Here is a 13,222-nt window from a genome sequence, read left to right on the forward strand (position 1 = left end):
TTGAGATTTAAGTGTTATTTTTTGGTAATTGGTTTTCAATGTGTAGATATTTCTTAGAATTATAATTGTTATGTTAATTATTTAGTGTTATTATCGATAAAGTGCAACACATGGTTGATATGTTCTTAATTGGGTAATTTGTGTGTACATGACATTACCAATGTGATGTGTTGGTTTATTGGTAAAATATGGTTTAAGATTGAATGGATGAAAGTTCAATTCTTAGGGAGAAGAGTTTAATAGAAATTTAGATTTTAATTGTATTTTTGGCATAAGGGCAAAAAGGTATTTTTACCTTTATTGAATGGTGCATAAATCAAAGTTAGGGGTGTAGAAAGAAAGCACATAAAATCTAAATAATAGAAGCGTTATGTGGATGTTAAAATATTTATTAGTTGTTGATATTTTAAAAATTAGTTTAGAGAAAATAAGAGAAGAAATCTTGGGTGTTTTTAGAGATTAAGTGAGAAATTTTATTTTAACCAAAAAGATAGAGATAGAGTGGGGAGAGATAAAAAGAGAAGAAGAAAAGAGGTTGTACATTGGTACCCTAGTTCTAAAATGAAAAAGAGAGAGGTAGGGAGAGAGAGACTTTTCTAGGAGAAAAGAGAAAAAACTGTGGAAACCTTAGTGCAAGGGAAGATTGGTGGTGTTTTGGAGTTGTAGATAAAGTTTTAGGATTAGCCAAGGTACGGGGAAGCATACCTTTTTTTGTTGTATGCTATGAAATCTTGATTTTCTTGCATGGAAATCCTTGTTTTGATATATGTTTATATGATTATGATTATGATTATATGTCGTTATTGTTGGACAATGGTTTGTGTATGCATGATGATAGGATTTATATCATGTTGTGTTGGGTTTTTCTTATGAAAATGTGTATGTTTTGTTGGGTTATCCCATGATAATATGTATCAATGATAAGAGAGGACAAAGGTATGCTGTTTGGGGGATTTACTATATAGTTAAATGTCATAAAGAGTGGTATGATGATCATATGCAGTATGCTGGGTTTGTTTGGGTTATAATCTGCATAATGATAGATTTTGGATGATTCAAGTGATGCAATATATGTATTAGAGTCTGTTCATAAGGGTATGTGAGACTTCAATGCATGCATGATGTATTGGGTATGTTCCCTCGTGACTTAGGGTTGATGTATGTGTGTTTTGTACACTTGAATTTTGTTCCAAATGTGTTTTGATTTGACAATAATCGATTATCAGTATTTATAATCAATTATTTGCACATTGGTTTTGAGTTATGTTTCGGGAATAATCAAATATTTGGGATGATAATCAATTATCCCTTCATGTGTGACGATTTTAGGAATTTGATGTGTCAAGGCTAAGATAATCGATTATCTTAAGTGATAATCGATTATCACATTATAATATATGTAAATGTGAACTTTTCTAGAATTATCAATTATCACTTATGATAATCGATTATCCCAATGTACTTTTCTTTAAAATGGTGAATTTGATGAAGAATGGACATGAACCAAGCTTAAGGAGTTGTATAACATGGTGATAATCAGAGAGTGAGATTAATGGTTATGTTTAAGGTCAGCTTTGACTTGTGGTTAAGGTTCGAACATTAGTGAGTGTTGGGGTATACCTAAGTATGTGGTTGGTAAACGTAAGAGAGGAAGATAGGTCTACTTATCGTAGCTAATAAATCTTGAGTTTATCGGCGGATATGTGCTTTCTTTTGCCTTGTGTGCAAATGAATGGTTGTTCGGGTATTGAATCTTCCTTGTGTGGGGGTGATGTTTTTTCCTTGTTCTTGTGTGACAAAATTACATGTTCCTTAGCTGGATTGCAGGACTTATTGAGCAGAGTTGTAGGAGAGACTACAGATTGGTCTGTAAGAGCTACTACAAGTGGGTGAAGTAGGGTACAGAAGTGGAACTTACTCTTTCCACTATGGTGTTTATGATATGGTGATCTTCATGGTGTTGTTCATGACTAGGATAGTCATGATGGTGGTGTATCTATGATGATGATCATGGTATTAGAGATACTCCAGGTGATGTTATGTTGATATTGATGTTACTATAATGGTTATAGTAAGTAGTTAGCTAGATGCTAATGAGTGGATAGACAAGGGTCTATGCACGAGATGTTAGTAATGACATCAAGGGCCAAGGAATCAAGGATCGAGGATCGTGAATCGAGAATTGGGTAATTCATTGCGATTTAATTGTTATGTTAGAGGATTAAGCATTCTATTGTTATTGCTATTGTGTATGGGGTGGTTGTTTATGATTGATATATTCAGTGTGTTTATATCTTATTATTATGATTGTTTTATCGGTAACGTACCACATACGTGTTTGTGACTGTGTGTTATGAGCACATGATGTTACAGATGTTGCTAAAGCATGATAAATTCAAGAGATGACGAAAGACAGACATGAGATTTTTATTTAAAGGCATTGTGTTTGAATTCAAAGACAATGTAATTTGAGTTATTTTATTTCCTTCGTGTTTTCATTGGACAAGTGTTTTGGAACTATTAGGTTTTGAATAAATTATACATGTTTAAATATCGAGATTTTTTAAAAATAAATTTCCACGCTATGATAAAGTTTGAAATTTACTGCTTTTTTGTAATAATCCATGACATCCTGAATTCGGATGTTACAACCTTAATTTTGTCTTATTTTTTTAAAATTAAACAATTTTGTACCTCTCCAAATTGAAATGAAATTTAATTTTTGAATAAATGTTGTTCAAATATTTTTATTTAAAAATGATGTTTTTATTAAATATTTTTAATAAAATTAAGTTTATTTATATTTATATTTTATGTTGAATTTTATTTAAAATTATTCTAAACTTGTTAATACAAAGTAATATTAACGGTGTTATTACAATACTAACGTATCAAAAATTTTAAAATATCAAACAGGAGATCAATTTGAGATTTTTCTATATAATATGAATGTAATGATTTAACCTAAACCATATAATAAATATAATAATAATAATGGTGTTATTACAATACTAACGAAAAAGACTTGATTGTATCAAAATTTTTAAAATATCCAAAAAAAGATGAATTTGAGATTTTTCTTCATAAATATGAATGTAATGATTTAACTAAACGATATAATGAATATAATAAATAATAGTAAAATGATTTGCAATAAATAATAATAAATACTATAAATATACAAAATAAATAAATACCAAATAATACAAATAAAAACAAATTAATAATAAATAATATAATAAATAAATAAAGCTCTAATAGATTCATTGGTACAACATACCATATGTGTAAAACCTGATGAGGCAGAACCATATATACACTAATTAGATGATACATGTCTAAATGATATTAATCAAATGATACATTACACCCTAATGAAATAATACAAGTATAATTAATCAGATTATATTATACAAATCTAAATACTCTCAATGTTTTCATCGTCTAACCTTTATACTTTGATGGAGTTTTGTTTTACACATTCAAATTAAAATTAATTTTTAATTTTTAATTTTGAGTAACTCAAACATAATATATTATTTAAAATAATTGTATATAATTTATTTTATTAAAAATATATAAAAAAGTAAATATTTTTTATTGTAAAAAGTTTAAAATATTATTATTTAATTTTATCAAATTAAATATTTATATTAAATTATAGTTAAATTTATAAAATCCTAAATTAATATAATAAATATATTGTAATTTTTCAAAATCATCCATGCATTGTACCGTTGTAGTACATACACACACAAAAGTATTTATTTATGCAATAAATTTTAATTAATACCGTTGTTACTAATGAAGAAAGTTTTTATATTCGAGCAATAAACGGTCATAGATAATAATATATTTATGGAATAAACTGTAACATAAAAGTATGTATTTTGGTAATAAATTTTAATTAATACCTTGTTACTAATGAATAAAGTTTTTATCTTCAAATAATAAACGGTAATCATTGAAAGAGAGTTAATATATTTATGTAATAAACTGTTATATAAAAGTATGTATTTATGTAATAAATTTTAATTAATACCGTTGTTATTAATGAAGAAAGTTTTTATCTTCGAGTAATAAACAATCATTGGATTGATAATATATTTATGTAATAAACTGTTACCTAAAAGTATGTATTTATGTAATAAATTTTAATTAATACAGTTGTTACTAATGAATTGAAAAAAAAGTTTAGAATATATTTATGTAATAACTGTTACATAAAAGTATTTATTTATGTAATAAATTATAATTAATACCGTTGTTACTAATAAAGAATGTTTTATCTTCAAATAGTAAACTATCATTGAAAATGAGTTAAGAATATAATTATGTTTAAACTAGAATAAATTTAGAGTATTTAAAAGCCAAAGTTGAAGAGAAGGGAAAGAAAAAGTAGAAGAAAATGAGAAATTCAGAAATGAAATGGTTGTGTTTGTTGGTGATCCTTGTAATAAGTGTGTTGGATGAGAAAAAGTTGGTTTTGGCAGAGGAATGTGAAGTAGAAATACGTGGCATGACTATAGAATGTTTGTATTACATGAACAAGGGTGATCAAAGACTTCTAGCCCCTAATGACAGGTGCAAAAAAGCCATCACTGATGCATTTCCAAAATTACAATGCTGGTGCAACAGCCTCTCTCGGAAAGTCGGTATGTTCTTCCTTCTTTTTCTCTTTCAAACCTGGTAGCCAAAAATTAATATATATCAAAGAACCTTACTAATTATTATTCATTCATTTCTGAACAGCATTTCCACCTGGAGCTTCCATGGGAGATATTCTGAGCTGGAAGAGAATCTTGCACTGCTTCAGCTACACTCGCTTGCCTTTGCCTGCTGGCTACAAGTGTTGGAGTAAGAAAACATTATAATCTAAATCATATGGCTGAATTTCAAATTTTTAACAAAATAATTTCAAATTTTCATTGTATACCTTGAACATATGCATAATATCTTGTCCATTGATTATATCCACATCTAAAACTAAAATAGTTTTTATTGCAACAATTGCAATCAAATCTGATAGTATTATTAATGTTGATAGAACCAAATGATATTGAATAATAAACCATATATTTATTAAACCAAAAAGTGTCAAAAGAATGTATGTGTACATGAAAACAAACATAGAACATAAACATACAAAAATAATTAATTTCCACTGAAACAAAGATTCCTCAAATTATAAAACACAACAACATGCTCGTGAAAGATCTTGGGTATAAGAGCCTTAGTAAGAGGATCTACCATCATGGAAGACCATAGTTGTAAGAGCCTAAGAGGATCTACCTTCATGGAATTTGTTCCTAAGTGTTCTATGGAAATCCATCGCCTTTGATACCACTTCTTTAACAACCAAAAGCTTGATGTCAATGTGTTTTGACTTGCACCAGCTCCTATTGATGTTAAACTACAATACAACTTATTTGTTGTGACATTATAACTTAAGTGAGCTTTTAATTTCGTTCATAATATGTAACATTGTGAAAAAAAATCAGTGATATCCCTTGATTTGATGCCTCATAGCAAGTTACAAATTTTGTAACCATAGTAGATAATTAATGTCATAAGGGTTTGCTTGGTATTGGACCAAGAAGCCACATCACCAACTAGCATGAAAATGTAACTTGAAGTGGATCTTAAACTATCTTCGCATCTTGCAAAATTGAATCAGAATACTTAATGATCTCTAACTGGTTTGTCCTTATATACGTGAGTCTGTAATGTTCTCTAGAAAAAACTTCATAATTTTATTGCTTACTTTCCAATTATCCATTCATGAATTGCTTAAATATGTGCCTAAAACTCCAACTACAAATGTTATATCTAAACACGTACATAATTGGACATACATCAAACTCCCAACCGCTAAAGCATAGAGAATCTTCTGCATTTCTTGAATTTCTAAATTTTGTTTTATGCATTGATTGAGACTAAATTTGTCTCCTTTAAACCCTAGAGAATCCCTTAATTTATTATTATCCTTTATGCCTAATCCTTTACGTATATATCAACATACAAGATCAAGAAAATATACTTTCTTGCACTGAAATTTGTGATACACACAATCATCACACTAGTGCAGAAAAGGTCTTTAACATCACCCTTTAGATGTTCGACCCTCGAATATCTAACGTAAAAAATGACCAGTGACATTTTCCGTAAATAAAACAACCATATAGACGTCTGTTATGGAGGGAACAGACGTCTAAAGCCATATAGACATCTAATATGGGGGAAACAAACTTCTATATACTCATTTTTGAAATCTAAAAGTCATTTTTTGACTCTATTTAGACGTCAGATCCTGTCAATCCGACTTCTAAAGCCATATAGACGTTTGATGTGGGGGGAACCGACTTCTATATACTTATTTTTTAAATTTAAAAAGTCACTTTTTAACTCCATTTAGACGTCAGATCCCGCCAATCCGACTTCTACATCCACATAGACGTCTGATGTCGGGGAACCGACTTCTATATACTCATTTTTGAAATCTAAAAAGTCACTTTTTAACTCCATTCAGACGTCAGATCCCGCTAATCCGACTTCTACAGCCATATAGACGTCTGATGTGGGGGGAACCGACTTCTATATACTCATTTTTGAAATCTAAAAAGTAACTTTTTAACTTCATTTACACGTCAAATCACGCCAATCCGAATTCTACAGCCATATAGACGTTTGATGTGGGGGGAACCGACTTCTATATACTCATTTTTTAAATCTAAAAAGTCATTTTTTAACTCCATTTAGACATCAGATTCCGCCAATCTGACTTCTACAGCCATATAGACGTCTGATGTGGGGGAACTGACTTCTATATGGTTGCACTAAAACACTGCGAGTGCGAGGCAGCAGTTACATGCACTTAATGTTCATCATCTTCCTCACGTTTTCTCTCTACGAGTTACGCTTTTCAGGTTCGTTTTCTCACTTTTGCACTGTTTTAAATTAATTTTACTTCGATTACATCACTCTTTGATGCATTATCTTTCATTTGAACCGATTAAAATGCGTTTTCATTAGGTTTTGGTGCAGTTTTTCTCGTGTCCTTGGGCGGTGATTTCTTGTGTTTTGCACTCTCCAATTCTCTCAACTACGTTTTTAAAACCATCCAATACAAAAAACAACGTACAATACATTCTCTTTAACTAAAATATAAAGTTGTAAACTCGAATCACCATGAGCCACGAGCAACCCGAGAAGCCTCAAGAGGAAAAAATCCCAATCAAATACGGCACGTTTTAGACGTTTGATCTATATTGCCAGACGCTATATAGACGTCTGACCTGTATGGATCGTACGTCTATATACACGTCTGACCTATCGGGTCCGACGTCTCATTAATGTCACCCATATAGACGCAGGACAGAGATCAATTGTTAAAAGCCCAAAATAACAGACGTCTAAAGCTCTTTCCGCACTAGTGTCAACAACATTCATCTTGAAGCCAAATGAGATAATTACTTAATGGAATTTGTAGTATCATTGAAGAGATGTTTGTTTTAGCCCACAAATGGATTTTGGTAGTTTGCAAACCATATGCTTTGGGTCTTCTAACATAAAGTTTTCTAGTTGCACCATATAAATCATCTCGTCAATGTTGCCATTGAGAAATGTTGTCTTAACATCCATTTGATGAAGCTTCAAATCGTAACTGCAACAAGAGTCATAATTGTTCTAAAAGAGTCTTTCGATGAAACTAAAGAGAGAGTCTCTCTTTAAAAACAATAAACCCCTTCCTTTTGAGTATAATAACCCTTCAAGAAAAACTTTATACCTCTCCACATTACCATTAGAATCCCTCTAAGTTTTAAATATTCACTTACTACTAATGGGTTTCACACCTACTGCTAATGAGACAAGTTCCCAAACTTCATTATCTTGCATGGACTTATACCATTCATGAAACACAGGTTCATGAGGATATTGAGTTTGTTCTTGTAGAGATTCTAAATTTGCTAGAGATTCAAAACTTTCTTCATTGTAAGCAAATGTATAAATCTGATCACTTTCACTAATTCTTCCTCTAACCTTGTTCTTCTCTCCAAACTCAATATCCTTAAAGAATATGGTTATTCCCGTCTCAAAAGATATCTTTAATTTGGGATCTTAAAATTTATAGTCTTTGATCTTATTAACTAAGTCTGTGAAGTCAATATTATCCTTAGTATTATGCAATTCTGTATTTAAGGATTTACTATAGGAAGTCACTGTATCATGAATATATAGATTATCATTAGCCAAAAGTGAATAGATTCCATCAAAACTTGAATTTAAAAACAATCAGAATTCATTATTTCAAAACGAACATAATTAACAAAAAATTTCTAAATTAACAAAATGAAATCAAATTATTCCTAAATGACAGTAGAACCTAATTGTCTTTAATATCCAAAATAAAAAAAACATTCTATAACTTCCAAAATAGATCCATCTTTCAAAATCAATTGGCTTGTGGTAACTTAGGCATCCCTTTCTTTGCACACCAAGCATTATATTTCATTCAGTTCTTCTTTATATGCCCAAATTTATTACAAAAGAAACATTTATTAGACTACTTTTATTTCTTTTGTGATGAACCTTTAGCAGCATCACTACTAGAATTCTCAATTTTCTTTCTTCTGCCTTTGTCGTTAGGGGTACTAGCTAAGTGAGCACTTTCAATCTTTTCTTGTTTTAGTTTGTCCTCTTCTTGTACACAATATGAAATGAGCTCATTAAGAGACCATTTCTCATTCAGACATTTGTATGAGACCTTAAATTGTCTAAATTGTAAAGGAAGAGAGACTAAAACCAAATGTACATGTAAGTTTTGAAGTGTTCGAAATCCGTGATGTACTCTCTCACATTTCCTTTGCCTGATACTTCATGGAAACTAAGCTCTGAAGAAGTGCCATTGTTTTCGCCTTATCACTTTTCACAAAGCATTTTTCAATATGAGTAAAAAAACCTTTAGCACTTGTAATTTCTTAAGATACAACACCTTTAAAGATCTCTAGAATGTCATGCTTAATGATCATCAAACTAATGGCTAACAAGATAATTTGGGATGAAAGTAGTATTTCTTATCATTTATCATAGTGTTAATGACTAATTGGTAACCTCTTAATTTGATTTCTTTTTTAGATTTCATTGTTCCTCCTGGACTTCCACCAAGTAAAGTTCAAGAATGATTATCTTGAAGTAGTTTTTTTTATTGTTCCTCTTGGACTTGCACCAAGTAAAGTTCAAGAATGATTATCTTGAAGCGGTTTTTTTTATTATATGCAAACTGTAATATCCCAACCTCTATTGTGGTTGTTCAATAATAATTGTTTCACTCACTGATAACACGAATAATTGTTCAATTATTATGCTCTCATTTTTACTCACATATTTATGGTTGCAACACATTTGGCAATATAATAGTAAGTCCTACGAATTCTCAACGCCATATCCCATTTTTACTTTCTTTTTTCAAATAAAAATAAACATAAAAATTCAATTTTCTATTTTAGATATTTTTTTTTTCAAAATGGGTTAAAAGTGTCTAAATTACTCTTGTTACTCAGTTCAGAGTATTGAGCATTGCAAAAGAATGTCTAAAAGTATCTATTATCACGCATTCTTCTTAAAAAGAATTATTGTTGTAGAATAATAATTAAAAGGATTTGAAAATCATGGTATTAAGATTTTCAAACTTTAATCAAGGCTTAACTTATGATCCCCTTACTTGTCATATTTATTTTGGTATTGCTATTTCACATGATTTCGAAAGTCATGATAATATTATTGAGTTTTTTTTTCTTTTTAATTTCGAGAATTTTTATATATGTAGCTTGGGAAGTAATTTTGAAACATAATACAAGATTATTTGCATGTAAGATCCGTTGCTTCATATTTATATGTATTAGTGATTTTCTGATTTCAACTCTTTGATTATTATATACATCATTCTAGATTTGTTTAATTTATGAGAAAAAATAATAAAATAATTGTATTTAAGCACATGCCTTTATCTTGTATTACTTTTTTTTTGTATAAAATATATTATATATTACATACAAAACTTTATTTAGAATGGTTTTCAGATGTGTTTATTTAGAATTGTTTTAGATGTTATCAGACTAAAAAACGAATTTTTTCTAGGGTTATTAACGGTTTTAATTTTGAAAAATTCATCTCCCGTAGTTTTAAAAGCAGTAAAAAAACATCATTGAGAAACGATTTTCGGATGTTTTACTCAAAATCGTCGTAATTTTTGGAAAGTTTTATTAACATATGTTATAGAAAAGTGTTGGTACTTGCACAAAACTGTCAGAACTAATAACGATTTCGAAATAGTCATACCTTTGTTCCTAAAGTTATTGAACTTGTAAGGATTTTTCGAACTGTCACAGGAATGCATCAAATTGATTATTTTTCATTATATTAATTTATTATGATAAAAAATCTCTAGTAAACAAAATATACAATAAAATAATTTGAAACTAAAATTTAATATTATATAAAATAAACTTTAAATATGTTTAATACAAGTAATTGTTCAACATAAAATAATAAAATTATTCAAGTACACATTAAAAAATTTATCCTTATTTGATATATTTTCTTAATCAGATACCTACAATATAAAATAATAATTAGTGAGTAATCTATTTTAAATAAATTATTTCATATATTTAGCGATTATTACTGGTGATGGTTGAAATATTGCAAATTGTGAAAGCAATTAACCCTGATAATTTTACAACATGAAAGTCATAATGATCTTCATTTCATTAACCTCTGATGTCAAAGAAGATACCTGTAATATAAAAAATGAATTTAAAGGTAAGAAAAATGGTAGCCAACAAGTCAATCAGTAAAGGAAGTTTCACAAAGTAAATATTGGTAAACTATTCATTAAACCTGAGTTTGGAATTCAACATATAAGAAGGAGAAACTGCAGATGCTGCACTATGACAACGAGTATTGATTCTAAAGACTTTAGATGGATAAGAACCCAAACCTAGACCACGAACACGTCCACAATGCTCCTAGGTTCCTAAAAGTTGAGCTAATGAATCTGCATTGGATATTTCTTTTGATTGAGATGATGATGTTGTGGATTCATATGCTTCAATTTTTTCCTACATATAACGTTTAACAAAAGACTAGTCAATCAATGCATAAGTCAAAATTAGATATAACTAGAACCAAACAATGCATAATTCCAAATTAAATATAACCAATATTCATAACCAATACCATCAGTTCAAAAATTATGTTACAGTATTAAAAATTGTGGATTCATTTAGATAGTAGTGACAATACCTAAAAGAACCATACAACATCAAAGCATAACCCTCACATACTCATCTAGTGTTAATGTAAAAAATAGTTTTGGACTCTTTTCCACATCAAGTAAGCCCACACATTAGCAAACACTAAAGCCAAAGAGCTGTAATAAGCTTAAACAGATTGAAAAATTACTTCACATGTATCAAAATCTGATATCGTAACAACTACAATGCAATTCAGTCAAACACAAAGTAGTCCAAACCTTGGATTATGCAACATCTATAAGTCATTTAACCAAAAGAAACTACATTATCATAAAGATAAACTATTCTTTAAACAAACCACAGTCTATACCCTATTTTACTGTGTAATAGAGTCAAACAACAGCCAAATCAACTCCTATTCATTAAACCAACATACATTAATCATCTTATAAATTCATACATCCATCTAAGCATCATAGTCACATCATAAATATACTTAAACATATTGCAAAGAATTACAAATAATACATTCATACCAATAATACCACCCACTTCGCATTTAATTGCCTAGTCAAGACAACCAACACACAATATAACATAACAATTCTATTCTCATTCAATGTAAATGATATTTAGACTATCAAAGGAGTAATTTCCTAACTTCTATTTTAAATTACTTTGGCATTGCTTCCTTTGACAAAGATGTATGTGGTGATCGAGAGTTTAAACTTAACCAGATCATAAACTTTGTGGTGATCCAATTGAGATTACAAACTCTAAACAAATATGAAAAAATCAATCCCAAACTTGCACCAATTTTCCTTGTCTCATCACTGACAAAATCTCCATTTGTCTTCTTATGGGTAGCTATCCAGACTTCTCCTTTACTCACTTTGTGCTCACACTCTCTTTCATGTGAAAATGATCATTATGCATATTAAGTATGTGTCATCATCTCTTTGTTACCTCAACTCTTGTCGACGGTCTCTCTATTTGTAATTAAACGCTTTCAAAATGTAATTTATTTGAACATCATAATTCACTGCAAACTTTGAACATCAACATTCACTGCAAACTTTGAACATCAAAATTAACTTAAAAATTTCGAATACTAATATATTTAATATAATTTTGTTTGAACCAACTTGAATACTACAAAGTGATATTGTATAAATAATTTTATTTATTTATTTAATTTAGAAATTTAATGTTTCAAAGTTAATTACATAACAATATTTAGAATTTTTTTCGTCTATAAAAAATATGTATTTATTTATATGATCAACATCTAATTTTATTTAGGGAATAAAATTTATTTCTGAAAAATTAAAAAATAGGTAATAAAAAAAAGGTGAAAGTCCTCCACTCCATCCATTTCATCTTTATGATCAAAGCCCATAATCACAATTCAGGATTACCCATAGCCATTTCTCACTCTTTTGCATCATCCTCCACAGCACCTCCATACCCGTGCCACCCAATTCTCCCTCTCTTTCCATTTCAACCGCCACCACCTCACGACCTTCTTGTTCTCCGCCTACGGAGACACCGCGCCTCCATCGCCCACCACCGCACGCTCCGAGTGCGAAAAGGACGCCGTCGCTGTGACGGTGAGCGGAAATGGCTGTTGGCTTCCGTGTGGGAGACGGAGGAAGAAGAAAAGATCCCACGCGAACAAGAAGAAGATGATGTTGTGTTTGGGTTAGGCCACGACTGCGCTACTGTTCACACCCCGAGTTTTATTGTCCTTACACCCCCCTTTGTTTTGTTTTTATTCGGTCTTTACTTTGCTCACCCCCAATATGTTAACCTCACACTTGTCTATCTTTTATGTTTGTCGGAGCCTGCTTTTATTTTATTTTACTATCTGTATCCTCAAATTCACTACACACACCTCATTAATTACTCAACACACTAGACGTTCTACTAACCCCACACCTCCTATGTACTTTATTTTATTTTGTTTT

At 30.0% G+C, this 13,222-nt stretch overlaps 1 protein-coding gene across 1 annotated transcript; it reads left to right on the plus strand.

The window, feature by feature from the left end:
• The first annotated feature begins 4,384 nt into the window (after positions 1–4,384).
• LOC108333813 (uncharacterized) lies at positions 4,385–9,254 on the plus strand. Its single transcript, XM_017569270.2, has 3 exons — positions 4,385–4,655; positions 4,753–4,857; positions 9,136–9,254. Exons 1-3 carry the CDS (start codon positions 4,409–4,411, stop codon positions 9,180–9,182), a joined length of 399 nt encoding a protein of 132 aa, XP_017424759.1. The 5' UTR covers positions 4,385–4,408; the 3' UTR covers positions 9,183–9,254.
• The last annotated feature ends 3,968 nt before the right edge of the window (positions 9,255–13,222 follow it).

The sequence above is a fragment of the Vigna angularis genome, chromosome 11 (genome assembly GCF_016808095.1).
Source record: "Vigna angularis cultivar LongXiaoDou No.4 chromosome 11, ASM1680809v1, whole genome shotgun sequence".
In the NCBI taxonomy this organism is placed as follows: domain Eukaryota; kingdom Viridiplantae; phylum Streptophyta; class Magnoliopsida; order Fabales; family Fabaceae; genus Vigna; species Vigna angularis.

Bases quoted from the DNA above. Each gene is read 5' to 3' on its own strand.
- LOC108333813 (XM_017569270.2), top strand. From the start codon at position 4,409: ATGAGAAATTCAGAAATGAAATGGTTGTGTTTGTTGGTGATCCTTGTA. The intron at 4,656-4,752 runs GTATGTTCTTCC...ATTTCTGAACAG, and splicing joins CAGCCTCTCTCGGAAAGTCG to CATTTCCACCTGGAGCTTCC. The intron at 4,858-9,135 runs GTAAGAAAACAT...TTTCTTTTTTAG, and splicing joins TGCTGGCTACAAGTGTTGGA to ATTTCATTGTTCCTCCTGGA.